Source organism: Photinus pyralis, unplaced genomic scaffold (genome assembly GCF_008802855.1).
Source record: "Photinus pyralis isolate 1611_PpyrPB1 unplaced genomic scaffold, Ppyr1.3 Ppyr1.4_LG5, whole genome shotgun sequence".
Lineage (NCBI taxonomy): Eukaryota > Metazoa > Arthropoda > Insecta > Coleoptera > Lampyridae > Photinus > Photinus pyralis.
Genome location: NW_022170596.1, coordinates 25210245 through 25228322, shown reverse-complemented (window position 1 = coordinate 25228322; position 18078 = coordinate 25210245). Strand labels below are relative to the sequence as shown.

Below are 18078 nucleotides of genomic sequence, written 5' to 3'. Positions count from 1 at the left end.
CATGAATGCACGCCAGCGAGCAAGAATTTTATAAATACTTTTTACTTAGATTGGAAGTGTATTGCAGGGTTTTGACATCCCTATTCCTTACTGCAATGTGAGTTTCATTTTAGCACCATAGATGCAATAGCCAATAGGATACAAGATACAAGTGTTGAAGTTGAAGATTACTACCTAACTAGCTCAGGTGGTGTTTGTGCTCTTTTTCATTACAGTTTTGAACGATTTCTATTGTTGTAGTTGCCAATGTATTAGGTACCTAACTATCGATAATACTAAGGCCTTCAAAACGCTGCGTCTTTTAACGAGTTTTCCCGGGAAGGAAGCATCGGACTACCCAGTATTCTAAAGCGCATTATTCCGTGTTCCATGCAAGTCGTAATTAGCACCATCCATTAATTCTACGAGTAGGTACTTATTGTAGTTTTCTAAAATACAAAATAGTAGCAACAGAGTTTGCTTAATTAACTAAACGCAGCTTCAAACCATTCTTGAGTAGCCCATTGCGATTATGAAAAATAATTGGGCACGGCTAATAAATTACATACAGGCTCCATTCCCATACAAATGGCAATGTTTAAACAAATTATGAGTAATTCTGTTCAAAGAAGTTTGCAAAATGTGAAACATAACCTACAACAACAAAATCTGACGTTACTTCATTCATTAGGCAGGGCTGACAACCTACTAAATTAACATTTCGCGTTTGACCTTTAACCTGTTACGTAATATATTAAGTAACAGTTCTAATTTTCATTATGCAACCGTATGATATAATGAACGATTTAGACGTGCAGTACAGGGTGACATTTTGGGTATGTTTACAACATAGGAGTAGAAAAAGATTCAAATGAAATTACAACTTTGCAAAGTTTGAACCGAATCGGTCCAAGCGGTTGGTAGTTATCGTGTTCACGGACGAACAGACGGACACCATCGACTCCCCTATAAAGCTTACATCGCTTTGCTCTGCCGGTTAATAAACAACATATTTTAAGAAAAAAACTTCTTATGAACGTATGTCCTAAACGTTTTAATTTTTGAGATACTGGGTGGTAATGGTTGAAAAAATCCGTTTTTTAATAATATTGTAGACATCTTTATGAAATTTGGTACATGTCTTCTATGCATCATGATGCATTTTCTGATGTGCAACAGTTTTTATTTTCTCTACCAGTGGCGGCTAAACGGCTTTTGCATTGAATATTTTTGGAGAAAAATATACTACGCTACTGCATTCTCTTAAAATAAATTATTTTTTAAATCCTCAACATTTTTGAGCAAATTTGATTTCTGGTTTTTCTTTGTCCGACGCATGGTTTTCGCTTAAAATAATAAAAATCGTTTTAAATGAACGATTTTTTAAAAAACTTTACCACCCTGTATCCCTGTATCCCGAAAATGAAAAATTTTAACAAGTTTTTTTCTTAAAATGGGTCTAAGAATCACCCCCTGAATGTCTTTAAGGAACAGAGGTACTAAATGACTTTATTTGAAACTGTTTTACCTAAGCTCGGTTAATCCGAACGTTAATATAACGGGACCCCGTGCTGACCAGTTCGGCGACTACTCTTCTAATTAATTAATTTCGTGCAAAATAATCTCTTCTCTGAATACTATCATTAATTTTTTAAAACCTACTTAAGGGTGGAATAGTAATCGCGGAGATATGTTATGAATTTGTATTGATTCACTGGGCTTTCACGGCTGTTTAAAACCCGCCAGATACAATTTGGAACAATCATTTATTAAAGATCGTTTGAGAACAGGAAGAAAGCTCGCCGTATTACAGTCGACAAAATGAAAACTTGAACTTAACATAAGTATTATTTGTTTAGTTAAATGTTCCTGAGACCTTGACTTTCCTCTGCATAATTCAAAGGAAAAATCGCAAAAAATTGTAGGCAAATAAGTGCTCTCATTACAGTACCCCCTTCCATTTTCTAAACGATGAAAACCTGATAAGATTTGAAAAACAACAATAAATCAAACGGGAGCTTTCCCTAGCAATTTTCAAAATTGACTAAACAATTCTAAAAAATTCTACACGAAATTCGTACCCACTAACCTAATGAAAAACTCCTAAACCTATATCCTAAAAATGGCAAAGTCAAAAAACCTAACTGACGATCCCCAAAAAATTCTATAATCCCAAAAAACTATCTTGATCCATCTAAACATTCTAAACGTAATCAAGAGAAAAATAAATTGTGTGCACTTCACTTCATTTCACTTCTCTTATCTTCATTATACATCTTCAATAACCTTCATACACTGAACTTGTCTGCACTTAACTTCGTTTAACTTCACTAAAATTGACCTCGTTATAACTTCACCTAATTTCATTAAAAGAAACTATATATAAAAACACTATATCTAAAAAACAAACTATTTACACCCTTCATTTCACTTTTACACTTCTATGTTCATTTCACTTCATACTATCTTCTTTCCTTACTGCCAGTTGATAATGTTCCAGATTATCTCATCAATTGGGATTTCTTTCTTTCTTGAAATTAAGAAAAATCTCTTTATTTCTTTATCAATTTTCATCCTTCTTATCGTTGTCGCTAGATCATCTTCTGCTTCAAAAATTATGTAGTATAAAATTTCACTTCTTCATCTCTTTTATATCTTTGACTAATTTAGTCGTTTGGTTTCATTTCGTCACTATTCTTCGGTAATTTTTCTATTTCTTCAACTTCGTCAACTTCTTCTACAGTCAATAACTTGGAATACCTTCCTCTTGAATATTCGTCTTCTTTTCTTCTTTTAATTTCAATTGATCTTCTTTAATAATCCTTACTTGTTCTAACTTCTTGTTCATATCATGTAATATAATTGCTTCTTGTTCTTTCTTGAAATATTCTCGCTCTAAAGTGGCTATTTGCTTTTTCTGTGTTTTCTTCAGGCTCACATTAAATTCTTGTGCTCTCAACAGTTCTTCTTGTGCTCTGAGTAACCTTGCTTATAACATTTTTTCTCGTTGCTTACAAATTTTCAGTTCCTCTAGCTCCCTTACTTCACTCCAAAGGGTCCGAATTTGGGGTCTAGGGACACGTGGACCCTGTCCACCCTCCTATTGTAATCAATTGAATTTAATTATTTAAATTTTGTTCTTTATTATCTTGAATTTTGATTTGATCTACTATTATTCCTTGTTTATTTCTTCAAATTTCTTCATACTAATTTTGAATGTAATAAATTAAATTAATTTGCTTCTTCCTTCTTTGGAACTTTTGAGGGACTAGTGGGGCTCGTGGTCCCTGGCTGAGTATTACTGAATTTGTTTTATAACGCTCCAAAGATGACACTTGGACTTTACCCACAGCGGCAGGTAACGATTTTTAAACAAATCAACTGGCTAATATGGACAACGAGGTCGGCTTGGACTTTATTTGAAACTGTTTTTCCTAAGCTCCGTAAATTCGAACGCTAATATAACGGGACCTCGTACTAACCAGGTCGACGACTAATCTTCTAAGCAATTAATTTCGTGAAAAATAATCCCCTCTCTGAATACTGATTAATTTTTTAATGTCTTTCTAATAGTGGAATAGTTATGAATGTTCATTGGTTCACTGGGCTTGTAGGGCTTCTGCAGAAATCCTGAATCTGCGAATTCAGCTTGTTCCAAGTTGTGCTTAATTTGCAACGTGGCATACGTAACTTAATACGACCTATTCCCAGCTTGTAATTCGACACGAAAATCCGCCAGATACGATTTAGAACAATTAATTCATTGACGATCGTGTGAGAAAAGCAAGAAAGCTCGCCGTGTTGCAATTGACAAAATAAAAATTTGAACTAACATAAGTAATATTCGTTTGGTTTAATGTTCCTGAAACCTTGACTCTTTTTAAACTTAGAAATTTGCTTCCGCATAATTCAGAGAAAAAAAGTATGCTCTTGTTACAACATTAATAGAGAAGAACCTTTTTAAGAAGCCATCTGGCTTGTAATTATAAATAAAAGAAAGTGTTACTAAAATCCGAAAGTAGAACTAATACAACATTTTTCACGGGCACACTACTTTCCGCATTTAGTAAAATAGACTGCTGGTTTCCGGCAGACAATTTTTCACGTTTTCTATGTTTTCTATGTCGGACTATCCCTAAATTGCATATTACTTAAGTATCTCGGCATTTTTGCGTAAGAAAGAAGCTATGTCTGTCCATCTGTCCGCGTGTCCGTCTGCCCGCCTGTCCGTCCACATGGACCCACTTCTGCGGCTTTGAACTACAATTTATACCTACTTGAAGGCCTCATGAGATGACTAAGTGCAATATCTAATGAGATGGCTCTTGTAAAATGTCCTAGTCGTTTAATTCATTATCCCTTTAATACCGTTAATCTTGTAAAAGAGGATTATGGTTATAATGTATTAGCGGTGTTCTAAAAAAAAACTACTAAATGGGTAGCATTTCATAGATAACTTAAGTTTTTGCCAGCTTCCAAGAACACTAAAGATAACGAGAGCTGAAGATTTCTGAAAAGTTATTTTATCTCAATACAAACATTCTAGTAAGCGAAGTAATCCTACTTTAATTACAATTTTCAATAAAGTTGAATAACAAGACAATAGCAAATTTCATGTGTCGTGGTGGGCAAACATGGGGCATATACCCCTTGGCTTAATAACTTGTTTACACTTAATTAGGATTTAACAGTAAAGTAATTGAGAACAAAGATTTTAAATGATGAAGATAAGTTTAAGTTCTATTTAGTATCTTGTGCGACGTTGTACTATGGAGCGATTTAACGGAAAGGTGGCGATTGTAACTGGTGCGAGTTCTGGGATTGGGAAGGCGATTGCTTCACAGTTGGTTGAAGAAGGAATGAATGTGAGTAAAATATACTTTAGGCTTAGTACTAATGGTTCTTGACCAGGTTGCAGGATTGTCAAGGCGAAAGGAGAAGCTCGAAGAGTTACGTGATAGTTTAGGTGGCTTAAAGGGGGTATTTCACCCCGTTCCGGTTGATATGAGTAAAGAAGCAGATATTATTCAAGCATTCGACTATGTAGCAGAACATTTGGGGGCCATTCACGTGCTTGTCAACAGTGCAGGCTGTAGTAGAATAACGCCGCTTTCGTGTGGGGAAACGGATAATTGGAAAGACATATTTGATATCAACGTTATTGGATTGTCGATTGCCACCAGAGAGGCTCTCAAAAACATGGCCGCGAATCAAACAGATGGTCATATCGTACATATTAACAGCATATATGGACACTACGCAACAAAATTAAACAATTCCATGTACTGTGCTTCCAAGTTTGCCGTTACTGCACTAACGGAATCTCTAAGATGTGAGCTGATTGCGAGAAAAAGTCGTACCAAAATTACAGTTAAACCTCCCTCCCTTCTCATTAAACAACGACCTTTGTAAATATGTTTTTAGAGCATCAGTCCCGGCTACGTTGAAACCGAATTCATGGACGTTCTCAGCAAAACTAGCAATGGACTATTCTCCAAAGAACTCTTGCATAGCTTTAGGCATAACAATCCCTACTTAAAACCGGAAGATGTCGCCAATTGCGTTCTTTATGCGTTGAAGACTCCACCACACGTTCAGGTATTGTCCAGTGAAATTTAAGTTGGGAACAATGTCTGTTTTCAGGTTCACGATGTGATCATCAGACCGATTGGAGAAAAAATTTAATTACAAGGTTATTTTCTGATGTAATTATTTGTATATTAAAAAATTAGCATATTAACATGGCAAATACACATTTTTGGGGTTCGAACGTAGTTTCTTCCACCTGCACGTGAGAAGGAGTCGAAAGTGCATTCAGCTACATCCACATGTTGAAGCGAATGTTTTTCTTGATCGCATGCATTGGCGAGATCTCTGAATTCAGGTTGTTCGTCAGCATGTTGGTAGTAAATCTTCGTTTTGACAAAGCTTGGACTTACACTCTGTGTAAAGGAACATTATGAGCATTCAAAAAGGTCACCAAACCTACTGATATCTCTATTTTACTTCCAATGTCGATTAACTCTCTTCTTAAGCATTACATTGCCGATGTCACTGCACTTTTGGCGCTCGGGATGCTCCCAACGACGCATGAAAGGAATGCACCATGCCCACTTATTCTCTTCACATGTATAATATGGCCATTGACGTACTCGGCGAACTGTCCAATATTCTTCCAAACCAAAACGTACCAACACTATTGACCAATATATGAATGGGTCCCACACCACACTCTCTTGGACCCACTTTAACGCATCTATAACCTCATGGTCTACGGTCACGTCAAATTTTAAAGCGTACAAGTTTTTGGATGAGGACAGCTGTTCTATCTCTTCTTTTCGACGTGCCATTCCTACAACTTGTAATGAGGTAGGTAAGTGCAAAAGGTCCAAATGGATTTGAAACATACCAAGATGCCTTGGTCCAACAGGTCTTTTACTACAGCGGTACAAATGCCACCACTTGCCCCGGCTACTAATGCCAGTTTGTGTCTCCAACGGTCCATTTCACTAATGCCGAATTTCCTGAAAATAGAAAAATGTGTGTAAGAAGACCGTCTCAATTTTGCACGGGATGCAGAAAACGCCTTAATCACAGTAACAGAATGGTTTGGTATGAGAAAGGCAATAATGATTCTTTCTATTCTTCAGGTTTGTAAGTGCCAAAGGATTTATCACACGTATCAGATTCACGTGGTAGATTTCTGGAGTGTTCTGAATATCCAGATACGAGAAACTCATCAAAACTTTCGGCCCGTGAATGCTGATAAACCCAACATTACCCCAAAAAGCAGGCAAAGAGAATTAATTTGCCAAATTTATACAGGGTGTTATAGTCAATTAAGACCATCCGAAGAAACAAATTGTTTTGTTTAAACGCTAGGTCCGTAAAAGTCCAAAATTGTGTAAGTTCATTAATCTTCTCTTTTTACGACATTAGGACAATGAAATCAATTGGCTTTCTAGGCAAGGTCTTTCCGATCGACTGCACCAAAATTTCTCGGGAAAACACGGTTTCTTATTAATTTTGGCGCGTAGAATACAAATCAATTCGTACATTTTCGATCAGACTTCTCAATCAAAAGTTATAGACTAGAAACCAATTTCGAAAGAAAATTCAAAGGGCTGTAACTTTTGAACGAGTAGCCCAATCTGGGAACTGTTTGAAATTATCGATTCTACAGGCCACATTCTATAAGAAAATTTTTTTTCCGGGTCGATCTGAGAATTTTTTTTCGGGCCTCAAAAAAAGGCAGTGTACAACCTTCCTTTTTTACCAAAAATCAACTGCACCAAAATTGCTCGGGAAAACACTTTTTCTTATTAATTTTGGTGCGTAGAATCCAAAACAATTCGTACTTTTTCGATCAGACTTCTCAATCAAAAGTTATAGACTAGAAACCAATTCCGAAAGAAAATTCAAAGGGCTGTAACTTTTGAACTAGTAGCCCAATCTTGGAACTGTTTGAAATTATGGATTCTACAAGCCACATTCTATAAGAAAATTTTTTTTCCGGGTCGATCTGAGACAATTTTTTTTGCGGGCCTCAAAAAAAGGCAGTTATTACCTTCCTTTTTTACCAAAAAATCGACTACACCAAAATTTCTCGGGAAAACACTGTTTCTTATTAATTTTGGTGCATAGAATCCAAAACAATTCGTACTTTTTCGATCAGACTTCTCAATCAAAAGTTATAGACTAGAAACCAATTTCGAAAAAAAATTCAAAGGGCTGTAACTTTTGAACTAGTACCCCAATCTTGGAACTGTTTGAAATTATGGATTCTACAGGCCACATTCTATAAGAAAATTTTTTTCCGGGTCGATCTGAGACAATTTTTTCTTCGGGCCTCAAAAAAAGGCAGTGTACAACCTTCCTTTTTTACCAAAAATCGACTGCACCCAAATTTCTCGAGAAAACACTTTTTCTTATTAATTTTGGTGTGTAGAATCCAAAACAATTCGTACTTTTTCGATCAGACTTCTCAATCAAATGTTATACGACTAGAAACCAATTTCGAAAGAAAATTCAAAGTGCTGTAACTTTTGAACTAGTAGCCCAATCTTGGAACTGTTTGAATTTGTAAATTGATATTGCTCTTTTTTCATTTTTCTAAAGAGGGCTAAGTACTTATCGGACAATGGATGATTAAAGATTGGTGTCGGGGAAAAGAGTATCTAGTAAACCAGTTTTAATTTGTTATAACTTATCGAAGATATAAGCGTACGAGATGGGAATTCCAGTTTCTCTCTACTCGAAATGGACGTTTATATAAATCAAAAACGCACTATGAAATAGAATCTTTATTTATCTTTATTTATCTTTATTGAAGCACCGCCGTGCCGTCCCGAATTCTGACCAGAAGTAGGGTTTCCGAAAACTTTCTGGTGGCGCCCGAAGCACTTCCGTTCCGCCATTTCTTGCCGCCGTTCCGCCGTATTCCGACGACTGCCGCCGCCGCCGTCAACGTCTACATATTTGGTATTATAAATTACGCAGGAATGTGTTTGTTCTGTCATTAAATTTCATTTTGTAATTATACCTTTTAATTTGTGTTTTTGTTGTTGTGAAGAAAAACCGAAGCCACCCTTGGTGCGCGAGCTTCCGGAGAAAGATCGTTGTAACTAGAAGTAAGTATTTGAAATTTTTAATGAGCGTCATCCAGCAAGCCCTTGGCGATTTTTGGTTTCAACAAAACGGGTGCCCTTTTATCATGTAAATGTACGTTAATATTTAAATGTGGTATTTCCGGATCGTTGAATTTAACACCTACTTATGATTTCTTTATATGGGGATATTTAAAATCAAATCAAATCAATGTTTTGTCTTCGAAGGTTTAATAAGAAACCTTCTCATTCATTTGTTTTTATTTTCATGTAGGATATCTAGATTAATGTTTTTATTTTTATTTAAACATATTTTTATGTAGGTATACGTATCAAAAAGAAAAAAATGTCGGATCAAATGCGAGAGCGGGCACAATGCAATTAAAAAAATTCATTTGTTTTTCGTTACTCATTTATTTTCCGAATACTGCCTTATGATGGGAAATAAAATGTTAAGCAATTTTTAGACAGAAACATTTTGTATACAGTTGTTACTTACCGAGATATACAGGGTGTTCATTTGAAAACCACTGTTTAAAGGAAAAACGCCGAGACACAATTTAAATGACAAGTGGTATCGAGTAATAGCTTGTTTGAAAGGTCCTTTATTTTGGCTTTTGATTTTTTAAAATCGGTTGATTCGTTTTCGAGAAAATGAGAAAAATTTTTATTTAATTTATTTAATCGACCTATCTTGATTTGTTTAGATAGAAAACAAAAACAAACGAAAATATCACTTATTTGTTGCTATTGGAAATAAAGATTTTAATTTACCGTCAGTTACCTTTCTGGCAACCTTGGGATAGTGAAAATTAGTTTATTGATTCAGATTTTACTTCAAAAATGGTTTACACACTAGACGAAAGGGTGGAAATTATTCTAATTTTCTCGAAAACGAATCGGCCAATTTTAAAAAATCAAACGTCAAAATAACGGACTTTAAAAGACTCTCCAAACAAGCTATTACTCGATACATTTAAAACTTTTAAGGGAATGACCCTGGGGGACAGAGAGTAAAAAGGGATAAAGTAGTTTTTGGTTAAAAAATTCCCAATACTCCCAATACTTTGGTCGAAGACTCGACCACCTCGAGATCCAAAAAATATCCCTGCGTGCGCTTTTTTTTTCATCTAACACTGACTGATAAATATAAAGAACGAATTTCAGGAACTTTTACTAAGTATGATAAAAGTACATGTGTAAAAATCTTAAGCAACTGACCGATGTTAAAGGCTTCTCCATTACTGTTCCTATGCCTACTTAAAAGCTTTCTCCAACTGGCTTAATCCAAAGATCGTGAATCTAAAAGGAATTTAAGTGACTTCGAGTTTCAAAATCAGCATACCTGAACGTGAGGGGGTGTTGATAAGATGTAAACCACAGCATCTGCCACATCAGAAGGATTAAGGGCCGGGGCCCCTTTGGTACCCTCCTTGTACCTTGTGGTGGCTTCTGATGGTCCACTCGCTAAACAAGCCGCTTCAATCGCCTCGGTTTTAGTAATTCCTGGACTTACGCACTGAAAGAATCTGTTAACGGTGCTCAGTACTTAATTGACTTACCGATATCTTTATTTTGCTACCGATTGCGATTAGTTCCTGTCGCAAGGTTTCCGTTAACGCCGTTATGGCGTGTTTCGATGCGCACAGCACGTTTAGATTTTCAAAAGGAACCACTTTATGTCCAAAAATGCTGCTGATGTGGACTACGTGACCGTCCACCTTATTTTTGCGCATCGACTTCACCGCCTCCCTAGTTGCTATGCACAACCCCATCACGTTGGTGTCAAATACATCCTTCCAAAATTCTGTTTTGCCATCTATTAAATTGGTAACACGCCCCACGCCCGCGTTGTTTACCAAAATGTGAATGGGGCCCAAATTCTCCTCGGCCCATGCGAACGCTTTTAGTATGTCGCTCTCTTTAGTAATATCGCATTGAATAGCGTGCAAATTTTTGTTCGTACTCAGTGCTTGAATTTTTTCCTTGCGACGTGCCAGTCCGACGACCTTCGTCAGATAACTTGTCGGTTATTTACTAATCTAAATATAGGTAGATTACTCACAATAAGACCCAATTCGAGTAGTTTTTCGACAATTGACGATCCAATGCCGGCACTGGCTCCGGTAACAACAGCGACCTTATTTTTCCAACGTTCCATTGAGAGCACCATCCTGAAATAATACAATGAACTGTGTCGTGTGGTTGGATTAAGTAATCTATTGATTATTCGTTGGCATGCCCTTGAATATTCTATTATCAAGTAAAGTTCATTTAGTACTAAACGTTAAATACAGCGTGTTCTACACCTCGTATCTTATACGTTCCTACCACCAAACGGGAGCAATGTATTTATCTACGAAAGTGGTTTACCAATGTTTATCGGTCCTATCATTAAGTTTCAAACATTTAAATTTTTCCACTAATTGGGTAAACAAGTTTGTTTACTTGGTAGCAAATTAAGTCGGCACTATTGCCAACTTTCTTAATTGTAGAGTTAGAAAGATGGTTCAATTATCAAAATTAAAAAACAAAGCATCATCGCATTTTTCAGTTAACACAAATGTGAATGTTTATATGGAACGCCCTGTAGGTAGATTATTAGATCATATGAGGGCTTATTAAATTCTCTACAAAGGTTCTTAATGCACCATAGCCAACTATAACTAACCTTTAGATAATAACAAAAAATGTAATTTAAATTGATCTACGGGGTTTTTACAAACGTAACGCCAAAATGAATTAAGCTCAAGGTGATTCAGCCCCCTGTATCTTAAAAACGGCCACTCCAAATGAAAGACCTTACTCATAAAAATTGTGGAGGATCAAATCCTGCGTAAGAAGAGCGAAATTTAACAGAATTTTAAAATTAAAACGTTTCTATAATATGTAGAAATGATTGTCATCCCTTCTAGTACAGTGCATAAACCTAGGCATAAGCTGTTGAGTTGATATCACGTGGGGGCGTTAATGTTACAACCTGAAATTTTGAACAACGAATGTGTACTTCATGGCAATTTTTTGCGGAAGGGCAAACCTATATTATCGCACCCATTGATAACGTAAAGTGTACACTTATTTTTCATGTTCAGGTCCTATTATTTGGCAATTTGGGGGGGGCGACCTTCGGAGACGTTAGGCTCCTTTTTGCAACCCTTCCAATGTTTCCAGATAATTTCCAAGGATTGGCTTCATGTGGCTGCAAAAAAATGTATTTTTCTAAAATAAAAGACCAGCTCTATCAGTATCAGAACTTTCAAAATGCAGAAGTAAGACTTGCATAAGGAATAGCGTGGGATTTATGGGTTCTTTTCACTGCATGGCTCAAGAATCATGAAAAAAGCAATTAATTGTCGCAATCAGATTGCCACAAGATGACGATTTCGAAGAGATGTCGGAAGATGAATAATAATTTGTAGGTACCTATTTTATTAGTGTATAGAGTATTCGAGCCATAAGGGCTCATATATAACGCAGCTTTAAAAAAATGTATAATAATCTGGCAAGGAAAAGTTATCGAATCTGAACATTAAAAGAAAGTATGCACTTTAATTTATCGATTAGTGCGAACCATATGCAACTGAACCAAAATTGGGTGTCTTGTAAAACATTATTCAAGAACTACGCATGACGCTGTTATTCATTTAGAATCCTATGTCTACACTTAAATGGCGAAAACTCTTCTGAAAGACGCCTAATTTTATGAAATAACATGCGCACGCATTCTGCACTGTAATTCTGGATTTTAGGTTATGATGAAGAGTTATTAAATTCGGCCGCTATTTCCCTTAAGTTTCTTACGGGATTCTCTCGCACAAAAAATTAAAATGTACAATTTCATATCCTCCGTTAAAACTGAGGGTTGTTTACGGTGTCTTATGTGCATCGCATTTAAACAACCACTAATTTTAAAGTGATCAACAAAGAAGATAAATCGCTTACGCTCCTTAAACTACTACCGGCACTATACCCATTGTTAATATCAACTTTTTCTTCAGATGAATACATCGCACACGAACGAAAATAAAAAGTCAAAGCAATAATATTTCAATTAATTAATATGACGGCCAGATTTGTTTTAAGAAGTTAGTTTCGTCGCATAAAATTAGGCGTCCTTCAGAAGAGCTTTGGTCATTTAAAAGTAGACATAGGGAAAATAATACACAAAAATCCCTATGCCTACTTTTAAATGAATATCACTGTACATATGAGGCGCTTAGATACATAATTATTTATATGCATATAGGTACACGTTTCATGAACGCATAATCATGTAGGTATATTATTAGTGAGAAACGGAAAACAAGCAAGGTTCAACTGGAGGGAGCAATCAGTGCTTAAAAATTAATTTTTATAAAAGAAATGCATCTGAGCCTTTTGTAACTTGGTTTAATCTTTTGAAATCAGATTGTATCCTGTTCTACAGATGTGGAATTTGGCGACTAAAGGTTCTCTTCAAAGATTCATGTTTGTGCGACGGAGGAGTTAATATTCCCAACGTATGCGAAATGTAACTGTATTTCCTGATCCCAAAAATTAATCTTAAACAAGTATTTTGTAAGATTTGAATTTTTTTCAACCATGCTCTTTAATGACGGACCATACGCAACATCACAATAATCTAAGCCCGACATGACCAAGGATTCGCACAGTACCACTTTAGTCTATATCGAGATTCATATAAAGAGCTTTTAAAACCCTTCTGAATATAGTTTTATATTTGCTCAGTGAATGCTTGTATTTTCGCCATATCTCTGCTCAGGAAACAGATATCAAAATGCGGTTTTCACTGATATTTTCACTTTTTTATCTTATTTGATAATATTGTATTATAATTATACCGTTCCATTTGACATTTTCAACAAAACCTGTCAAGTTTATTTTAGTGTCAAACCGCGCCCTCTACCACTCATCACATTTACTAAAAGGACTCTATTAATGTAAAATTTGATTACACGAAGAGAACTCTTTCCAATAAATTCGTAAACCTGAACCGAAGTCACATTCAACTTACTTAAAGAGACGTTCCCCTTCTCCCACCATAAATACGTATCTACTACAACAAAATGATGCAAAATTCATACAAGATTACGATGTATGTATTTTTTATGCAGATTTGTAGGGCATATTTTAGGAAAAAAAATCATTTTTCTCACTTGGATATGAATCGTACGCCCCTAAACGTACACCTAGAAACTTGAAAATAATTTCCAGCGATTTTTTGACCTCTTTTATTAACAAAATATTTTTACCCATTACCGTGCAATTAGCGGTTCCATAGATATGGCCTGTGACCTTTATTAGGACACCATGTACGTAAAAGATGAAGTTAAGATTAAAATCTAAATAGATGTTGCCAATTTGAAAGTATCCTCAATTGGTCAGTGTATAAATACAGTGATAATAAGATAAGTCAGGTACAAATGAAGATTATCGTGAAACAAAAAAATAGTCAAATCATTTTAATTTTTGTTCAATAATGGAAAATGACCCATACTTTGAAATAATGGTTCCTTTTGTAATAAAATTTTCTCTAATGTACGAGTATAATGGGCAATTCCTATCATCATTCCATTTATATGAAAGTAAAAAAAAATAACCACAGACTTCATTATTTCAAAATGGTGGCCACTTTAATATTTCAAAATTAACTAGTTAAATATTTAAATAGCCGCCATTTTGATAAAAAAAAGGAAGTAAGTGGTTAGTTTTTTTATACTTTTATGTGTTTTATTATCTTTTTTTCCAAATTTCATTGAATTAGTTATAAATTTTTAAATCAAAAATACAAAATTTCGAAATCTTGGATTTTGATTGATTTTCTAGGACACCATTTTGACTGTACTAAAAGCGGAAAGGTGGCATAGAGACGGCTAGTGATTGTTCAATGATCGTCCGAGTAATCTTCTAATCTCTTTCTCAACTGGAAATTCCATTTACCTGCTCGTATCCATTGGGAATGTGATAGGAGGGGTACTTAGGTACCTCTTTTTGGACAAAGTTTAAATCTTTCGCAAACTTTCGCAGGTTCGAAAGCCATTGTGCAATGTGCGTGCTATATACCATGCGCTCAAAAATGAGTTGCTTTCGAGTCACTTTTGGAATTTTTTTTACATGGGAAATGGTACCTTGAACTTCCAGAGGCGACTCGACCGCCAGTCATTTTTGAATCGCCCGTTATATCTTCTTAGTTAGTAAGACAACGAGAATTGCGATCTTTTGGCCTTTTTAATAAAGTAGCTCCAAATACCTTTTACTTACTAAGAAGGAACACTAATTTCGATACTGTTGGCACATTATTGCCCTTGATTTATTTGGAAAAATTGGTCTCCTATACATGCATTCTTATACGATACATCAAAATAGCGCTAACCCTCTCTGATATAACTAGAAATGATGCTGTCTTCTGATCGACTAATCCCTCCACTTGATTTGCTGATTGCTAAATATTTAAAGGTAAAAAGACCATATGGGGTGGGTGGCCTAGACAGAAAAATCCCGTAGGAATTTCCTCTGCCCAGTGCGGCCCTTGAAAGATAACGAGGAACAGGAAATTTTAACAAAAGCGTCCAACACCCATGGGTGGGTATTTTCTTGACAGATAACGTTACATGTCGTACTTTCGATCGCCTTAAAAGTGCAACTAAAAGGGACTGTCGAAACCAAAAATCGTCTTCCTCAATTATCGTTCAATAAATTTTGGTCAGTTCAAGCTGAAAATGTTAGACCTTTGTAACAGGTTTAATGGACAGTATACTCACTATTTAAATATTAGGCCAAATTTTGAGTCTTATCTTATCTGTATAGATACCGTTGACGATCGCCTTAAAAGGGCATTTAATATACAGTATAACGTTAAACCTTGGTTACAGTAGGATAGACTGACTATTTAAATGTTTAGCGTATTGCAAAACGAGACAAGGTCAAAAAACAAAAGGTAATTATTTTGTAGAAGTCTCTCATCCAGTTCAAAATCGTTATTGAGCAGAGGAAAAGGAGTCAGGTGGCCCAGTTAGTGGCCGAATACGTTTTAAGTTAAGTTAAGAAAAGCTTGAATTAGTTTGTCAAGTTTGAAGGCTGTTTTGGTTGGTGTTAGAACAAATTTTACCGCATTCGCATCGGAGAAAGGAATCAGTGGGACCGCAAGTTTGTGTGTGTCACGGTTTAGCATGTGTCTGTGGTTTTAGTTAATTTAATTTATGATTTGGTGTACGAACCTTTTTTGGATATTGTGTCTCGAAAAAGAAAACTGTTAGTTATTTTAAGTTTAATTTGGTAGATAATTGCAATTCTGTTCTGGACACAAGACAGGGATGGTTGTTTTTCTTGTGTGTGTAAAATAAAATATGTCAGTGTAATTTCACGCATGTTGCGTCGAACCCTTTATTAATGACGAACAGAAAAGTTTCATATTTAAATTACGATTTAACTTTATGATTGTCGCAGAAGGTTCATTTTAACGATTTAAGAACAGTCCGTCTTCGAGTAAGTAAAATTGAGGTCAGAATTAAGTCATTCGTCTGTATCGGAGTGAAGATCTGTACCGGGAAAAATTGCAATTGAAGAGCTAGTCAAGTTTAAAGAGTATTTTCTGTACGGTTCTTTTTTCTTTTCTTTGGATTTCGTTAAAATGTTGGTTTGTGTTAGGCCTAAAAATGTAAAACTGCCAAAACATTTTTTAATTGATAGGTTTTTAGCGCCGTGAAATCGTAACACAACAGAACTATATTTGGTTTGTGCTAGGAAGCTGCTTTGTCAAGGGTTTGGCACATTTTTTAAAAGTACCGAGTACTAATTGTAATAGTTTACGTTGCACAACTATTATTTGAAACAAATGTTGCATGAGCTTGGGGTCGCTGCAGTTGACATCTTCCAAATTTTATTTATCTAGATTGCTTCATGCGGCTGAGCAACAAAAGGGAAAGGGGACTTTGGTTTAACATTTTAATGTTATCTAAAGGTTAACTGAGGTTAAACGTAATCTCATCTGCTTTTTAGGTGCCGAAACGTATTCTGTTCAATCACATTTTAATTTGGATACTATCCCAAGATGGAGCGCTGGAGTGGAAAGGTGGCAATTGTTACTGGGGCTAGTGCTGGTGTTGGGAGGGCAGTGGCAGAAAGGTTGGCAAAGGAAGGAGTGATAGTGAGTAGTAGTAAATTAACGCGCTACATCTTCCAATAACACCGATTTCAGGTTGCTGGATTGGCACGTCGTAAGGAAAAAATGAACGAATTGGCGGCAACGCTCAAGGGTTGTAAAGGGGCCTTTCATCCAATTCAGGCGGATATCACTAAAGAGGAGGACATCATAAAGGCATTTCAGTATATCATAGAAAATCTAGGACCGATACACATCCTAATTAATAATGCGGGGATTTCCCGGATTTCTCCACTTTCCATTGGAAAGACTGAAGACTGGAACTTAATTATGGATACCAATGTTATGGGGTTGGGAATTGCAACAAGGGAAGCCCTACAAAATATGTACCTTAATAAAGTAGACGGGCATATAATTCACGTAAGCAGTATTACTGGCCACAACCTAGCACAAAACCCTAACGCATTCAGCGGTGCATCTAAAGCAGCGGTCACGTCTTTAGCCGAGAGTTTGAGGATCGAATTGAACCGACGAAACAGCAAAATCAAGATTTCGGTATTTTACTTTAAAATAGCAGTTCATGGTGCTAATAACAGTTTTGTAGTGCATCAGCCCGGGTTACATCGACACTGAGATTATGGACATCGTGAGGGAGACCAACCAAAACCCAGCAATCCAGAAGTATTTGGACAGCTTCAAAATGATCAATCCACCTCTATTGCCTGAAGATATGGCTGATTCTATACTCTATATGCTAGCAGCGCCACCAAACGTAAATGTAATATTCATTATTATGAAATCAAGGCATGCTCTCACCTCCTTGCTTTCAGGTTTATGATATAATCATCCGTCCAGTCGGCGAAGTGTTATAGTTACTTATAAAAAGAAACAGATTATAACCATGTTCTCTATCTGAATATACATTTGTAATGTTTCTTCTTCAGCATTGGAGTAACTAAATATACGTAGGTACTTAGGTACTATCATGAAGTGGTTTTATTTTTTCTGCCCTTTTTACCACCCATACGTCAGTAAGGAAGATGGTAAGAATTTACCCCCCGCATTTTTAATGGAAATGCACGTTTTGAAGCACCAGAAATCCGAATTAAAGAAAATGTCGATCGCTCTATCAGTCTGTCTGTTTGTACTCCAATTTCGGGCTGAACCGATCGGAACCAAATTTGATACACATATTCTTATACATGAAAGGACAGAATCGTGCACGCGCTGGTGTGGGGGTGGTATCTGTGCTAGCCACAGCAACTTATTTTTAATTGCGTCCTATGGGTGAATGAAGAAGGCCTTATGTGAGTTGGTATTTTGATACTCAGTTGAGTTAGATTGGTGATCTACAACTGAAGCTCATCACCCAAAATCACCGAAAATTTTCTG

At 36.0% G+C, this 18078-nt stretch overlaps 3 protein-coding genes and 1 long non-coding RNA gene across 6 annotated transcripts in view; 2 read left to right on the top strand and 2 right to left on the bottom strand.

Annotated features, from left to right (window-relative positions):
* LOC116171173 (farnesol dehydrogenase-like) overlaps positions 1-5745 on the top strand; it is a 37834-nt gene extending 32089 nt beyond the window's left edge. The window contains exons 1-5 of one of the 3 annotated variants that reach the window (XM_031487865.1): positions 4504-4674; positions 4728-4844; positions 4891-5349; positions 5404-5577; positions 5623-5745. In XM_031487865.1, the coding sequence (XP_031343725.1) occupies positions 4749-4844; positions 4891-5349; positions 5404-5577; positions 5623-5664 (771 nt within the window). In that variant the 5' untranslated portion in view covers positions 4504-4674; positions 4728-4748 and the 3' untranslated portion in view covers positions 5665-5745. Of the gene's footprint in view, positions 1-4503; positions 4845-4890; positions 5350-5403; positions 5578-5622 lie in introns of those variants that run through there. The other 2 variants (XM_031487864.1, XM_031487866.1) reach the window with 2 other exon arrangements.
* LOC116171177 lies at positions 5724-6722 on the bottom strand. Its single transcript, XR_004145393.1, has 3 exons — positions 6389-6722; positions 5969-6337; positions 5724-5921 (listed from the first exon to the last, which is right to left on the bottom strand). It is a non-coding gene; the product is annotated as an uncharacterized LOC116171177 (long non-coding RNA).
* Positions 6723-9742: 3020 nt separating this feature from the next.
* Positions 9743-10906, bottom strand: LOC116171171 (farnesol dehydrogenase-like). Its single transcript, XM_031487861.1, has 4 exons — positions 10651-10906; positions 10148-10594; positions 9931-10104; positions 9743-9887 (listed from the first exon to the last, which is right to left on the bottom strand). The coding sequence occupies exons 1-4, from the start codon at positions 10756-10758 to the stop codon at positions 9846-9848; spliced, it is 771 nt and encodes a 256-aa protein (XP_031343721.1). The 5' UTR covers positions 10759-10906; the 3' UTR covers positions 9743-9845.
* A 5677-nt stretch (positions 10907-16583) lies between these two features.
* Positions 16584-17676, top strand: LOC116171172 (farnesol dehydrogenase-like). The gene is made up of 4 exons (XM_031487863.1): positions 16584-16731; positions 16783-17241; positions 17291-17464; positions 17517-17676. Exons 1-4 carry the CDS (start codon positions 16636-16638, stop codon positions 17556-17558), a joined length of 771 nt encoding a protein of 256 aa, XP_031343723.1. The 5' UTR covers positions 16584-16635; the 3' UTR covers positions 17559-17676.
* Positions 17677-18078: the final 402 nt, after the last annotated feature.